Source organism: Crotalus tigris, unplaced genomic scaffold, assembly GCF_016545835.1.
Source record: "Crotalus tigris isolate CLP2741 ecotype Arizona unplaced genomic scaffold, ASM1654583v1 scf7180000017743.441908, whole genome shotgun sequence".
Classification (NCBI taxonomy): Eukaryota; Metazoa; Chordata; class Lepidosauria; order Squamata; family Viperidae; genus Crotalus; species Crotalus tigris.
The window spans coordinates 355,163-369,974 of record NW_024096610.1 but is presented as its reverse complement, the minus strand read 5'-3'; the positions used below and the strand labels follow the sequence as shown (position 1 = coordinate 369,974).

Sequence of the window (14,812 nt, the reverse complement as noted above, 5' to 3'; positions counted from 1 at the left end):
TAATACTTATTTTTAGGACTCCTAAGAGGAGATTTCTGAAATAATGCCTGTTAAATGTTTTAGCACCCGGAATAGGGTTTATAAATATCAATAATTTTCAAAACAAACTCCTTATATATTATTTTCTTGTTTTCCTTAAGTTCTGGTCACCTCCTTGTTTCCTTATATATCTTGCTGGACTTTTCTTTAAAACTAAAGAATCCATAGTTGCTAAGACCTGACTGTTGCCTAACAACTACTGGGCAAATCTTAGAATAAGATGGTTTTCTGAGGCAACCAAAATAACTTTTTTCTTTTTTTAGCAATTAATGCTGCATTTAGTTGTGATTCATGAGTGCCTCTTGGATCTTGCCCATCATTCTTAGGAATATTGGTGTATGGTTTTATTTTCTCATCTCACTTTTCCCCTCCTTATTCTTTGTGATGTTCCTGTAGTTAATACAGCTTTGTGATAAAATATTATGAGATTGTTGACTTCCATTTGCTGACATGGAAAGAAGAGGGAATCTTCTTTTCACTTCCAAATTTTCAGGAAGTGTAGAGAGGAAAGAGCAATAGTAAGCAAGCCAGAAAAAGGCAAGGATATTTTTTGAGATCAGATTTGTTAGGCCTCACAGTTGTAGATCTTGATGTTTCAAAAGCCTAGACTGAATCTATGACAAAGACAATTATAGCAGTTGCTATGCTCCATTGACTCTAAACAAACCAAACTTAATAATTTGTCTTCATACTGCAAACATTTATCAGTCTGTAGCTTTAGAAACTGCTTACAAGCAAACACATTTTAACAAGACAACTGCACTGAACTGAAGCAATAAAAGCACTGAGGGCTGAGATGTGCCATCAAAACATACATTAATTTGCTTTCTTTATTAAAAACAAAATAAATGTTGGACTGTAACAAAGTAAGGTATAGATATAGTTCTTTTTATTGCCAGAGCAGGAAGAAATAAAATTTTAATGTTTGCAGCAATAGATGACAAGTTTTCTAAAGGAAGTTGTAGAAAAGACTCTATTCTGTTTTAGAGAAAATGTCATCCACTATTTGTAAGACTTGCTTGTCATCCAGCAGTGAAGAGTCTTTGCTTTATAGTGCTCTTTTAAGATTTTTTTTTTAAATGTAAGTTACTTCAGGAAGATACCATGTTTCCCCAAAATGAAGCCCTTCCCCAAAAGTAAGCCCTAGCTGCAATAAGATCGTTAGCTAGATGTGGGGCATAGCAAGTTGACATCGGGAGCGCCTATTGCGGGGGGGGGGAGAAGGAAGATTTCTTCACCTTACCTTTTCCTCAAGCAATTGCTGTTTGGCTTTTAAGGGACCATAGAAGGGGCTAAAAGGGAAGAAAGTACATCCATTCTTCCCTGGATTGATTTCAGAAGCCGCTGCCGCCTGATCGGCACCAAAGCCTGGCTGCTGGACCTGCTGCTGCTAGGGGCCGGTGGTGCCCTGGCTGGGCTGCTCTTCAGCCAGGCCAATGGGTGGCAACAGGAGTGGCTGCCTGTTCAGGCTATGCGGCTGCTGAGCAATCTGCCATGCCCTGCCTGACCTCTACTCTGGTTGCAGCACTGCTGCTGTTCTAACGGCGCCCGTGGACCAAGCTCTTAGTACGCCCCAGTCTCCACCCGCCGTGCCTGCTGGCCCTTCTGCTCCTGAGACACTTATTGGCCATGGCGGGTGCCAGGCGGCTGCCCATGCTGCTTTTGGCCTCGCGGAGGCTCTTTGCCCTCTGGCCGCAGTGTTCTGGGCCGCCCTGTTGGGCTTCTCCTGCCTGGTATGGGGCGAGTTGGCCCAGATCTTCCATTCAATCTCCGGAGTGCCCTCCTGCCGCTGGCGGCTGCTGATGGAACTGCGCCACCCACGAAGTTGGAAGGTCTGATTGAATTTTTTTTTAGTTCCATAAATACGTAGTGAAGGCTGAGAAACGAACGGAGAAATGCAATGAGCTGAAAGGCAGCTTAGTGAAAAAAATACTTGTGGGAGGCGAGGGCAGCGGGGGTGTGGCAATCTTACCCTGTGTGGCTTCATAAGGAGTCTGGCAGGTGGAGGGAAGCAGCTCCACCCTCCGCCAACTGCCTCACCTCACCTCATGGCAGCGGAAAGTGAGCCACGGCAGCAGCTGGTAGAGGCCAACAGGGGACAGCTAGCAAAAGAGCTGCAGCACCCGCCAGGGCCTGAAGAACGGCAGGTTCAGCCCATAGCCTGGCACCTGCTGCATCGAGTAGGTGTCAGGCTGGCGCTCAGCAGCCCAGGGCAGAGGCGTGGGCAGCACGGTTTCACCGCCAGCTGCTAGCGAAGGGCTCTGTCAGGCTGGTGGCAGGGGGGGCGCTCTGGAGATCAAAAGAAAGATCTGGGCCAACTCGACCCATGCCAGACAGGTGCAGAGCAACCCAGAGCAGCGCGAGGCCAGAAGCAGCACGGGCAGCCACTTGGCCACACAGCACCCAACATGGCCAAGAAATGTCCCAGCAGTAGTAGGGCCAGCAGGCAGGCAGGGAGGATGGAGGCTGGAGCTCGCTGAAGGTTTGGTTTGTTGCAGCTGCAGGCAAGCAGATGGTGGGATGAAAAGGGCGGGGCTGATGGTAGCAGCTCTCCCACTCCTGTCGGCCCCTACACTCTCCGCCTCCTGTATGTGAAAATAATAAGCCCTACCCCAAAAGTAAGCCCTAGTGCTTATTTCAGAGCTCAAAAGAAAGTAAGACCAGGTCTTATTTTGGGGGGGAAATGGTAAAAATGGGAAGGGAAGAGAATTATAAAGGATTCACATTTCTAGAATTCATCCTTTCTCATTCAAGTATTGAGGTATTGGAGAAGACTGCATGTGATATGTGTTTTTTTCATATTTTCCTTAATGTTAAAAATCTTTGTTTTATGGTTTTGCTTTGATTTCATATTATGTTCTCAAATTATTACATGCCATTTTGAGTTGCTTTGCAATATGGGTTGTTTACAGATTCTGTAAATAAATAAAGAATAGCATGCTTTTAACTCCAGCATCTCTGGAGGCAGGTGACCAAAAAAACAGAAACACTTAACCTTCTTACAACCTCCCTCCCTGTCTTTCTCTTGCTGTCATTTGTTCCTTTCAAAGAGCCACTTACAAAATGGAAAAAAGCAACAATAACAATGATAATTGCAGTAGATATTAATGAAGAAGGATGGGATAGAAATACAAATAAAGGTAAAAGGACAATTAAAAAGTCAACTTCAGATGAGATGTTGTCTTTTCTAGACTTACAACTGCTCAGTTTATTCTGTCTTCCTCAATTTTCTCATTGCAAATTCAGACCTGGATTGAGGAATGCTATAAGTCCTGTCCAGGCATTACAAAAAAGGTTATAATTTACCATTTGCAACCTTCCCTGCCAAATTCCGACAAGCAAAGTCAATGGGGAAGCAGACAGGGATGGTCTCGAAGTCATTTCGGTAAGTTGTTTGTGCTCTTCCTGCTCAGCAGCCATCCCCCTGTGTGCATTCTGTACTTTGCCAGCTACCGACATATCCTCTCTGCCTGGCAGCAGCCACTGACGCACTCATGCCATGCCTCATGGGTCACTTGTGCATCTCCCCCCCCACAACAGCCACACCTAGCTGCAATGCTTTTCACAAGCCCTCTGAACATCTTTCTCTGCTCAACAACAGCTACTCTAGTTTTCTCATGTCACATCTTGCCTGCCTGCTAGTCTGGTTGCAAACCACTTGGGACTTGCTTAATGACCCATGATCCTTGCTTAATGACATCAGGGAGTACTGATATTGCGATCACCAGAGATGTGATCGCATGATTAACACTTTACAACTGCGTTATTTAGCAATGAAAATTCATCTCCCAATTACCATAGTTAGCCAAAGACTATCTATAAAGTCATAAGCTGGATTTTTCTAGTGATTAATACAGTTCCTATTCATCTGTATTCTCTGGGTGCCTGAGCCTCCCTCCCAAATAAGAAGAATTTGACTTGCCTTAAGCCTCTACTAGTTATTGCTGACCCATATTGATGAATAAATGTTCTGTCTCTTTAGTGACCTAAATGAATCAGAAATACACAAGTAACATGTTGTTCTACTGTGGAGAGCTTGATGGTCATTAACACTCCCCCCATTTTTTGGCAAGAAATAGAATACTACTAGTGAGGATGAAAGTCATTGCTATTGAATATCTATTAATCATATGTCATTTGTTCCATTATATGCCTCCATTTGGCAAATAGAAAAGAATTATAGTGTATCTGTTTAAATTAAACATGAAAGCAGTAGCATCATTCCAGTGAAATATTATTGAAGCCCTGCATTAGATTAGTTAGCTAAATATTGTTAATGCCCACAAAAATGTTGCTTTAGAAGTTAATTCAGTGCTTTGCATATGAAATGTTTTGTTTCAATCCCTGACATTTTGAGTAATAAATTTTGAAATATATGGCAATTTATGGTAAAAATAGGCAATCCTGGCTAGAAGTGCTAGTATCTGTGTAAAATAGTTCGATATGTTCATAAATGTACCCTCTCCATATTTGTTTGAAATGTTCCTATTTTTGGGTTATTTTTATAATCAAAAGAATAATTCTGAGTAAATCTATCAGAAGACCTATCTGTCTATAGTTGCAGATGGTTAGCAGTGGCAAACAGTTTACCACTGTTTAACAGTTTACCTTGGAATTGTCTTTGCTTAATTTGCTATCAGCCTTTTCTCCTCAATCATATGAATTAAATACACCTGAAAGGCAATCCAAAACTATATATTACTAAAACTCTGGTTATCATGACCTTTAACTGGGCAAAACAGTGCATTATAGGGCAACAATAACAGAATAACGAAGTTGGAAGGGACTTTGAAGGTCTTCTAGTCCAACCCCCAATCAAACAGGAGACTCTATACCATTGCAGACAAATGTTGTCCAATCTCTTCTTAAAAATCTCCAGTGTTGGAGCATCCACAACTTCTGCAGGCAAGCCATTCCACTGATTAACTGTTCTGTCAGGAAATTTCTCCTTAGTTCTAGGTTGTTTCCATCCATTTTTTCTTGCCCTGCCTTCAGGTGCTTTGAGGAATAGGTTGACTCCCTCTTCTTTGTGACGACCCTTAGATATTGGAACACTGTTATCATGTCATCCCTAGTCTTGTTTCATTAAAGCAGACATACACAATTCCTGCAACAGTTCTTCATATGTTTCAGTCTCCAGTCGCCTAATCATCTTTGTTGCTCTTCTCTGCCCTCTTTCTAGAGTCTCAACATCTTTTTTTATATCATGACCAAAACGGGATTCACTATTCCGAGTGTGATCATTATAAAGTGATACCAACACTGCATGTGATCTTGATTCTATACCTCATTTAATGCAGCCTAGAATTACATAGGCTATTTTGGCCAGTACAGTTTTTGAACTATGGTACCTCAATTTATAGAATGTGTCCAAAATCCATAGCCTACGGCTCCCAAGGGAATGAAATTTGGGAAAGTTGTGGCTATTTCAGTGCTACTGACTGCTGTTGCAGTCACATGACTTTCATTTTCAAAGTTTTGTGATAGTTTCCCAGCCAGTCTTGCAGTCCCTCACTTCCCCCACTCACCCAGCAGTAGCCACTTACCTGCCTAGTGGGAAGGCAACAGAAGGGAAAGATTGTTGGTGCTGGTGGAGAGTCTGCTGCTGTCTGGGCTTCAGGACTAGAATTGCTTCTGTAAGTATTTTAATTTTTTTTATTATTACTCTATAGTGCTTGCAAACTGCTCTTCTTTTTAAATACTTTTAAAGCATTCTATAACGTTGTGTTTCCTTGCTTTTATTTTGGAGATTAGCATATATTACTGTAGTTTGCAGGTTTTAATTTTAAATGGCCTCCAAAAGTTGTGGCTGCCCCATTATTGAAAGTTTTTAAGAAGAGACTGGATAGGCATTTATCAGAAATACTCTCTTGTGAGAGCAGTGGGCTAGACTAGATGATCTCAAGGTCCGTTCCATCTTTGTTACTATTGCAAGCCAACAGTTCTGTAAACCCCTCCCCCATCTCCCTCTGAGTGCCTGGCTGGAGACTCTTAAGCTAATTAGTGGCAACTGCAAAAATCTTTGCAAAAGAGTTTTGCAGTCTGCTTACAGGTAATTTAGTTCCTGAGCCAAAGGAAACAGCTGACTGGCAGCCGGCAGCAGCTGGAAGGCCTCTCAGTTCAAGCAGAGATCAATTAACAAAGTGGAGGAAATAGTAAGTCAGATCTTTGTTCATTTAACAATCCATTTGATTTAATTAATGAATTTGATTTTAAAAATTTGTAAAATTGAGTCTGATTCATTTGATGAATTTTTTGACTTACGAGTCTAATGGACAGGCTCCATTAGGTTCATACCTTGAGGACTACCTGTATTATAGTAAGGGGAAATGGTCAGAATGATTTATAGCGGGATGATCATCATTAGGATGGTAGACCTGAGGACCTATTCTTTAAAGCTTAATGAATGTGGACAACTGACTATATTGTATCTTTACAAATATTTGTCAAGGTAATCCTGCTGACAAGTCTAGTGTAGTGTCATTTCCCCTGAGCAAGTGGGCTATGATGCCCTGAGGTAGCTGTTTGTTGCTAGCCAAATCGGCCATATTTGTCAACCAGAACAACGTTGCTTTGAAAAATGGCATTAACTCCATGACACTTTTTCCCCCAAACAGACTCTTGACAATTAACATCATTTGTTGCAGAATTAGACTTTTGTTTTATAGATGCTGAAATTTCTCTTTTGCTGTGAATTATTTTTGCATTTTTAATTATTGATTTAACATTTTAATTCTAGTTTGGCTCATTTTAAGTGCTTGTTTTTGGTGCTAAAATCCAATAATTAAAGAAAATATCTTGAAAAATGATAAGTAATTGATTATAATTTCTTTATAATTAGAGAAAATGTAACATTTAAGTTGGAAAATATAATCTACTCAAGTTACTGGGGATTGGGCAGCATATACATTTAGTAAATTCATTATGATTATTATTACTAGAGTATGATCTTGGGAATTCTGTAGCTGAATATTTGGTAGGATTTTTTTTCTTTGTCTTTGAACTTCTCTTGAAATAATATGAGGGGACACTTTATCATATTTAGTGGACGTAAAAAAGCCAGAAAATCTGGGATACAAATGCATGTACTAATTCAGAACATTTTAAACACTAATGTACAATTGAAACCAGAGGATTTAATTTTAGAAATGATGGATAAACAACTAGAAAAAAGTCATGGAATTTTGTTTTTATATATAACTGGAGCAAGATTATGATATGCTTAAAAATGGAAAGGGTTTCCTTGGAGGAACGGTGAAGATGATGGAGGAATGGTGAAGATGATGGAATTTCCTGAGATGGCTAAATTAACTTCTTTGATTAGAGAAAAGACAACATTGGAAACCCCTTATTCCAGGGGTCCCCAGCCCCTGGGCCGTGGCTTGTTCAGAACTGGGCTGCACAAGCAGGGGGCAAGCACGTGCACGAAGCTCCCCTTGAGTACGCGGCTGCCGCTTGAACCCGTGCGCAAAACTCCTTTCGTGCAAGTGATGGCCGCTCGTGCATAAAGCTCCATTCATGTGAGTGGCGTGTGCCCACCACTTGCACAAATGGAAGTGCGTGCACTTGCGCATGCCTGCCTGCCACACACATGGAACTATCGCCTCTCCCCCTCCCCCCTGCCGGGCCACCAAGCCAGAAAGGTTGGGGACCACTGCCTTATACACTTTTTGCATGAAATAGAAAAAAAAACTTTTGATTTATGGTTTTGATGATGGGAAAACATTAGATAATAGAAAAAGAGCCTATTTTGTAACTATAGAGTAAGATAATTTTCTAATCATACTTGTATTTGCTGCAAAGGAAATTGGAAGCCTCTTTCTTCTTATCTTTTCTTTTTACCCTTTTTTTTCTTCTTTTCCCTTTTTTTCTTTACTTTGTATTAGTTTTTGTTAGTTTTTATCTTCTTTTTTAAATTCTTAATAAAATTTATACAAAAAAGTATTTCTGATGGTAAAATGATTTATAGTTATGGTCACTGACATCTTAGAACAATTATTCCCAGCCTGGAGCTCTGATTAATTTTAAACTCCCATTTTAAAAGATAAATTGGAAATGTGTCATGATTTTCAAAATCATGAAAGTCCCATATGCTAAACTTTTTTTTTCTGTCTATTTTAAACTTATCTTACACTTAGGCTAGATATGGTGGGGGCCTTCATGGAAGATGGAGAAGTAAGACAAATTCTTCAAGAAGATATCCTCCGCCGCTTCCCAGACTTCAGTCGAATAGGAAAAAAATTTCAGAAGAAAGCTACTCTGCAGGACTGTTACAAAATGTATCAGGCAATTAATCAGATACCTAATGTGATACAGGCACTGGAAAAAAATAATGGTAATTTTTTTTCTTATTTTCTAAATATCTTTAGAAATTTTCTAAATTTTAGAAAAATGTGGAGATTTTACTTCTAGAAATTTGTAGAAATAGAAATTTAGATATTTAGAAAATAGATATTTTTTAAATATTGTGTGCCCAGTTCATAAGCTCAAAAGACAATCTTTATTCACCTGCCAAAAGGATTTTTACAGCATCAGTAGAATTGTTTCACTGCCAGTGTTTGTGATACATACATATGTAAAAGCTAAGCATTGTGGTTTGGAGTGCCTTATCATCTGATATTTGTATTCCTTTGTTCATTTTCATATAAGAAGAAAACAATTGGTGAAGGTAAAATGGAAAAAAACCCAATTCTGATTATTGAATTGACTGGAAACCAGTCATTTTGGTATTAGGGCTATAGCATCAATCTCTCAAGTATAAACAACCAAAGAACTGAACCAATAACAATTTAAAAACATCATGATCAATAGAGAAAATGGCAAATAAAATATGCTAATTGATGCAGTGAAACAGTTCATCAGTTAGAAATTTCTAAACTAAGCAGTAAGCAAAAAAATTCTGGCTAGGTTATTTTTCATTCAGAGCATAATTATTCAAGATAGCTCACTTCTGAAGTAAGGAATGCTTGGATATAACCAGGTTTGTTTAAAATGAAGCAGGATTAGCTATACTTTTGTGTCAATCATGACTTATTATTATGTGAACTTATTTACATATGCATATGAAGTTACCTGTATGTCCAGTGAACCCATAATTACATCTTTCTCAAAGTTGTGTTAAGTATGCCTTTTTTCGAAATTATTAAAGAGTTTTTCATTTAAAAAAGTAAGTTTTTCATATGCTGAATAAAAAGAATTCAGTTTGTGTGATAACAGCCACTATGTGGCTTGGCATGCTTCTACGAATCTTGATAATAGAAAGAGAAGAAGACAGAGAAATTTAATTTGCTAAATAAAAAACAGAATTTTACAATAATAACAAAGCAGGTTTGGGAGCTAATCTTTAGAAATGTAACTCAGGATTAGCCAAATTCTATTCTATTCTATTCTATTCTATTCTATTCTATTCTATTCTGTTCTGTTCTGTTCTGTTCTGTTCTGTTCTGTTCTGTTCTGTTCTGTTCTATTCTATTCTATTCTATTCTATTCTGTAATGCTCACACTGTTTGTCTAGAGACCTTTATATAGCATATTGTCCACAAAGAATGCCAATGAAGTCCTGACTGATTCAGTTATACATAGGGACCAGATCTAAGGTAGTTGTGAAAGTAGAAACATGTTTGTGACTAAGAGAGTATGAGACTAAAAATATTGGCAGAACATCTCAAATTTCCAGCTTGTCCATCCAATAGACAAGCCATATTGTTAGCAGCCCTTAAGAAGTGGCATAGTCTTCTGCAAATTCCTCCCCCCCCCCATCAAAAGGACTAGAACCTACTGTGTTATAGAGCAGGGCTTTTCAACCTTTTCACCCATTGTACCACTTTTAGGATATGGCAATATCTGAGTATCATCAGTTGCCCAGCAAGGTGTCACAAACTTGATGACAAAAAAAAGGAAAAAGGTGATGAAATACAGGTAGTCCTCAACTTACAACAGTTCACTTAGTGACTGTTCGAAGTTACAATGGCACTGAAAAAAGTGCCCGCCAAGGCACAGCCGAGCAAGACACCTGCCTGCCCACCTGGCAGCGCTCTTCCTCCTGTCCGAGGTTTCCATTGTTGTGAGCATTTCTGTTGAGGATTGGCAGTGGGGGTGGGGTGGGGAGTGTTTGGTTTTTATTCCCCCATCTGCTGGGTGGTTGCAGCAGATTTTGGTCACTTCACATGACCTTGGGACACTGTGACAGTCATAAATATGAATCAATTGCCAAGCATCTGAATGTAAATCACAAGACCCTGAAGATGCTGCAACATTCCAGCTGATCAACGCTTCTTCTGGGCTCAGCAGAAGCACCAGGATCAGCACCAAGCTCCAGCTGGAGTCTGCCCCTGAGCCCTGACAGCCCTGCAGCTCCAGCCATCACTCAGGCTTGTGCAGTGCTGCCACTGGTTCAGTTCATTCCCCTCCCCCGCTACCACTTTTCTAGGATAGTTGCGTACCACCTGCCAGGTGCCAATGTACCACAAGTGGTACCCGTACCACTGGTTGAAAAGCCCTGTTAAAGAGTTAGACATATAAGAATCAGTGGTAGGATTCAAATATGTGAACAACTAGTTCTGTGTGTGGATGCTGCTTCCGGAAGTCCATTCTGGGTCTGGGCAACAAAAAATTAGCTATTAGTTCTGGCAAAGTGGTGCGAACCAGCTGAATCCCACCACTGATAAGAATGCTATTTAAAGAGTCACCTCTTTGACTCCTGAGTCTGCTCAGTGATCCAAGGGGTCAGATCTACATGGGCAAAGTAGTTTCTGGCTAGAGACAACTGACATTCTGTCTGTGGAAAAATCTTTCCCAAATTTAACACTGTCTAGATGAATAGATCTCAACTTGTAGAACTTCCCAGCCATCATGGCCATTATTGACAACTCTGGGAGCTGAAATCTGCACATGTGGACAGGATCCAAATATTTATAGTATGAAAGGGAAACTTTCATGATGAATATTCTATTATCCAAGGGAACCCTGAGTATATTTTGGAATTGATTGTTGTGGGATATCAAAAAGAAAACAGATTACTCAAATTCATTGATAATATTTAAACAAAGGCTTAATAACATTCAATGTCTATAGGATGTGGCAAAAATACAATAACTTCATCCAGGAATGAATCAGAATCTGATGGAAATTCCTGGCTATTAAGTTGAATGAAAACAAATTGATTTTTAAAGAGGCCGTGTACAAGAGCTGTTGCTTTATTGTATGAATAATCCAAGTGCACTATAATCTCTAATCTTTTGGACATTTTTGGACATTTCTATAACAGCTTGAACTGAACGATCAGGCTGTTCGCTTTCAGTATAATAAATGTCAATTTGCAACTGACATCAAATGGCAAATCTAAAGATCAGACTGTTCATTAAGTGAACAAAAGGTGAACCTTCTAACTTCTGCAAAAATAGCCCATTTGATTTAAATAGGCCGGTACTGTAGCTGAGAAAATTAAATGGCATTTTTGTAAAGATCTTTAATTTGGCAGCATGAAAAATGCCAGATTTGTCATCTGTTAAAACCTTTATACCAAGTTTGCTGCCTGACTGCTACTACAAATTTGAAGTTTTTTTTTTTTAAAAATAATTATACCCCAATGAAGCAAATTGCATTTGAAATCGTAAAACCAGAAATGTGTTGGCTTCTAAAAATAGGTTCTGGAAAAGAAATTTATAGTGTGAAAGTATATTAGTTGAAGATGTCAGCCAATCAGTCATACTTTCTTCAAGGGGCTCTGTTATATTTTATGTTTTTGCTCAAGTCAAAATTCTCTAGTCAATGAATATACTCTGTATATTATTTATTTACTGAATAGTTTTAAAAGTTTCTCTCTTGGATTTTGTTCTCTTAATTTTTCTTTGTGCCTCTGCAAATCTTACAGTAGTATACACTGCTAGTGGTATATACTACACTGTTTATATGGTTGATTTTAGGTGGTTATATTAGTAATTGGCAAAGTGGGTTTAATCCAGGCAAACAGTATTTATTTTACAACATTAGAGATACTCTTAAGATTGAACAGAAACAGAAATTTCCTTATAAAATTGATGGAGAAAGGACATAATATACTGATGTTAATAGCTCAGTTTATATCAGCCATACTACCTTTCCAAGGCACCTGAAGGCAGGCCAAGAAGCAACGGATGGAAACTAATCACGGAGAGAAGCAACCTAGAACTAAGGAGAAACTTCCTGACAGTTAGAACAATTAATCAGTGGAACAAGCTGCCTCCAGAAGCGGTGAATGCGCCAACACTGGAAGTTTTTAAGAAGAGACTGGACGGCCATTTGTCTGAAATGGTATAGGCTTTCCTGCCTGAGCAGGGGGTTGGACCAGGTGACTTCCAAGGTCCCTTCCAACTTTATTATTATTATTATTAAATAGACCAGATAGAGAATCAGAGAAGCATTTGCTTGAGTTGTGTTTCTCAGGACTTAAAGAATGTTTCAGCCCCTTTATCTAGATAATGGTTATTGCATAATTCTGCAAAGGTTGCCTCCCTTACTTATACAGCTTGTGTTGTTTGTATTGAGAGTCTGGCCACATATGGAAGGACCTCAAACACTTGTCTGTACATTCCTATTAGGAAATCTGATTTCGTGCAATAGTAGCTTCTTTAGGAACTAACCTTGAAGGTCAGTAAGGCATTTGATAAAGTAGATCACAACCTACTACTTGATAAGATAGAAAAATGTGGGTTAGATAGCATCACCACCAGATGGATTCGTAGCTGGCTGACTGGCCGTACTCAGCGTGTGGTCCTCAATGGAACCGCATCTACATGGAGGGAAGTGTGTAGTGGGTTGCCCCAGGGCTCTGTTCTGGGCCCAGTGCTCTTCAACATCTTCATCAATGATTGGGATGAGGGGATAGATGGGGAAATCATCAAATTTGCAGACCACACCAAGCTGGCAGGAATGGCCAACACTCCAGAAGACAGGCTTAGGATACAGGAGGATCTTGACAGACTTGAACACTGGGCGCTATCTAACAAAATGAAATTCAATGGTGAAAAAAGTAAGGTTCTACATTTAGGCAAGAAAAACCAAATGTACAGGTATAGTATAGGGGGTACCTTGCTCAATAGTAGTAACTGTGAGAGGGACCTCGGAGTCCTAGTGGACAATTACTTAAATATGAGCCAGCAGTGTGCTGCAGCTGCCAAAAAGGCCAACACAGTGCTGGGCTGCATTAACAGGATAGAATCAAGATCACGTGAAGTTTTAATACCACTTTACAATGCCTTGGTAAGGCCACACTTGGAATACTGCATCCAGTTTTGGTCACCACGATGTAAAAAAGATATTGAGACTCTAGAAAGAGTACAGAGAAGAGCAACAAAGATGATTAGGGGACTAGAGGCTAATACATATAAGGAACGGTTGCTAGAATTGGGTATGTCTAGTTTAACGAAGAGAAGGACGAGGGGGGACATGATAGCAGTGTTCTAATATCTCAGGGGCTGCCACAAAGAAGAGGGAGTCAAGCTATTTTCCAAGACGCCTGAAGGCAGGACAGGAAGCAATGGATGGAAACTAATCAAGGAGAAAAGCAACCTAGAACTAAGGAGAAACTTCCTGACAGTTAGAACAATTAACCAATGGAACAACCTGCCTCCAGAAGCGGTGAATGCTCCAACACTGGAAGTTTTTAAGAAGAGACTAGACAGCCATTTGTCCGAAACGGTGTAGGGTTTCCTGCCTGAGCAGGGGGTTGGACTCAATGACCTCCAAGGTCCTTTCCAACTTTTTTTTATCATCATCATCATCATCATCATCATCATCATTATTATTATGGATCATTGCACAGTCAGCACAGACTGGATTTGGCATTTTGTCTACCTATCGAGTCCTTACCCAGGACCTGGGATAGGCAGATGTGGATGTTTGATGGTATTACGGATATCGTCGCAGGATGGAAGCAGTTCCTAGTAAAGCCGCCTTTTGCAATTGAGTAATAGCGAATTTGTCAATGCCAATGGTGTTCAAGTGGTGCTCCAGTTGTTTTGGGATTGCACCCAAGGAGCCTATCACTATTGGTACTACCCTTGCTTGCTTTTGCCACAGTCTATTTCTATTTCTATTTGTAGGTCTTTGTATTTTGTTATCTTCTCCAGTTCTTTCTTGTCTATTCTGCTGTTTCCAGGCACTGCCACATCCATTATCCAGACTTTTTTATCTTTCTTATCGACAATTGTTAAGTCTGGGGTGTTATGTTGCAGGTGCTTGTCTGTTTGAATTCTGAAGTCCCAGAATTTTATCATTTTCTATGACTTTCTCTATTTTATGATCCCATCAGTTTTTGCTTACAGGCAAATGATATTTTTTGCAGATCTTCCAATGCACCATTGTTGCTACTTTGTCATGCTGCTGCTTGTAGTCAGTCTGTGCAATCTTCTTGCAACAGCTTACCAGGAGGTCCACTGGTTCTTCAGCTTCTTTGCATAGGCGGCACTTACTGTCTGTTGCTGTCTTCTCAATTTTGACTTTATATGCATTTGTCCTTAAGGCTTGTTGTTGTTGTTGTTGTTATTATTATTATTATTAAGACAGAATAATGCCAGGGAGAGTATATACTCCATCATGTACTTGGTATCTAAATAAATGGTACAAAAGAGCTTTTTGCACCTCTTTGGAGGTGAAAGATTCTTGCCTCCCCATCTTATAGCTACATGGATAATAACATTACACACACGTGTTCAGGAATCCATTAGGAGTCAAATTGAGCTCACTTGGGCTCACCATTCCATATTTTTCTGACATTGTAAGATTGACAGATTGC

At 39.7% G+C, this 14,812-nt stretch overlaps 1 protein-coding gene across 1 annotated transcript in view; it reads left to right on the top strand.

Annotated features, from left to right (window-relative positions):
- Positions 1–14,812, top strand: part of MSH2 (mutS homolog 2) — an 82,681-nt gene that overhangs the window by 27,787 nt on the left and 40,082 nt on the right. Inside the window, exon 7 of the mRNA XM_039340287.1 lies at positions 8,178–8,374. Coding sequence (XP_039196221.1) covers positions 8,178–8,374 — 197 coding nt within the window. The remainder of the gene's footprint in view (positions 1–8,177; positions 8,375–14,812) is intronic.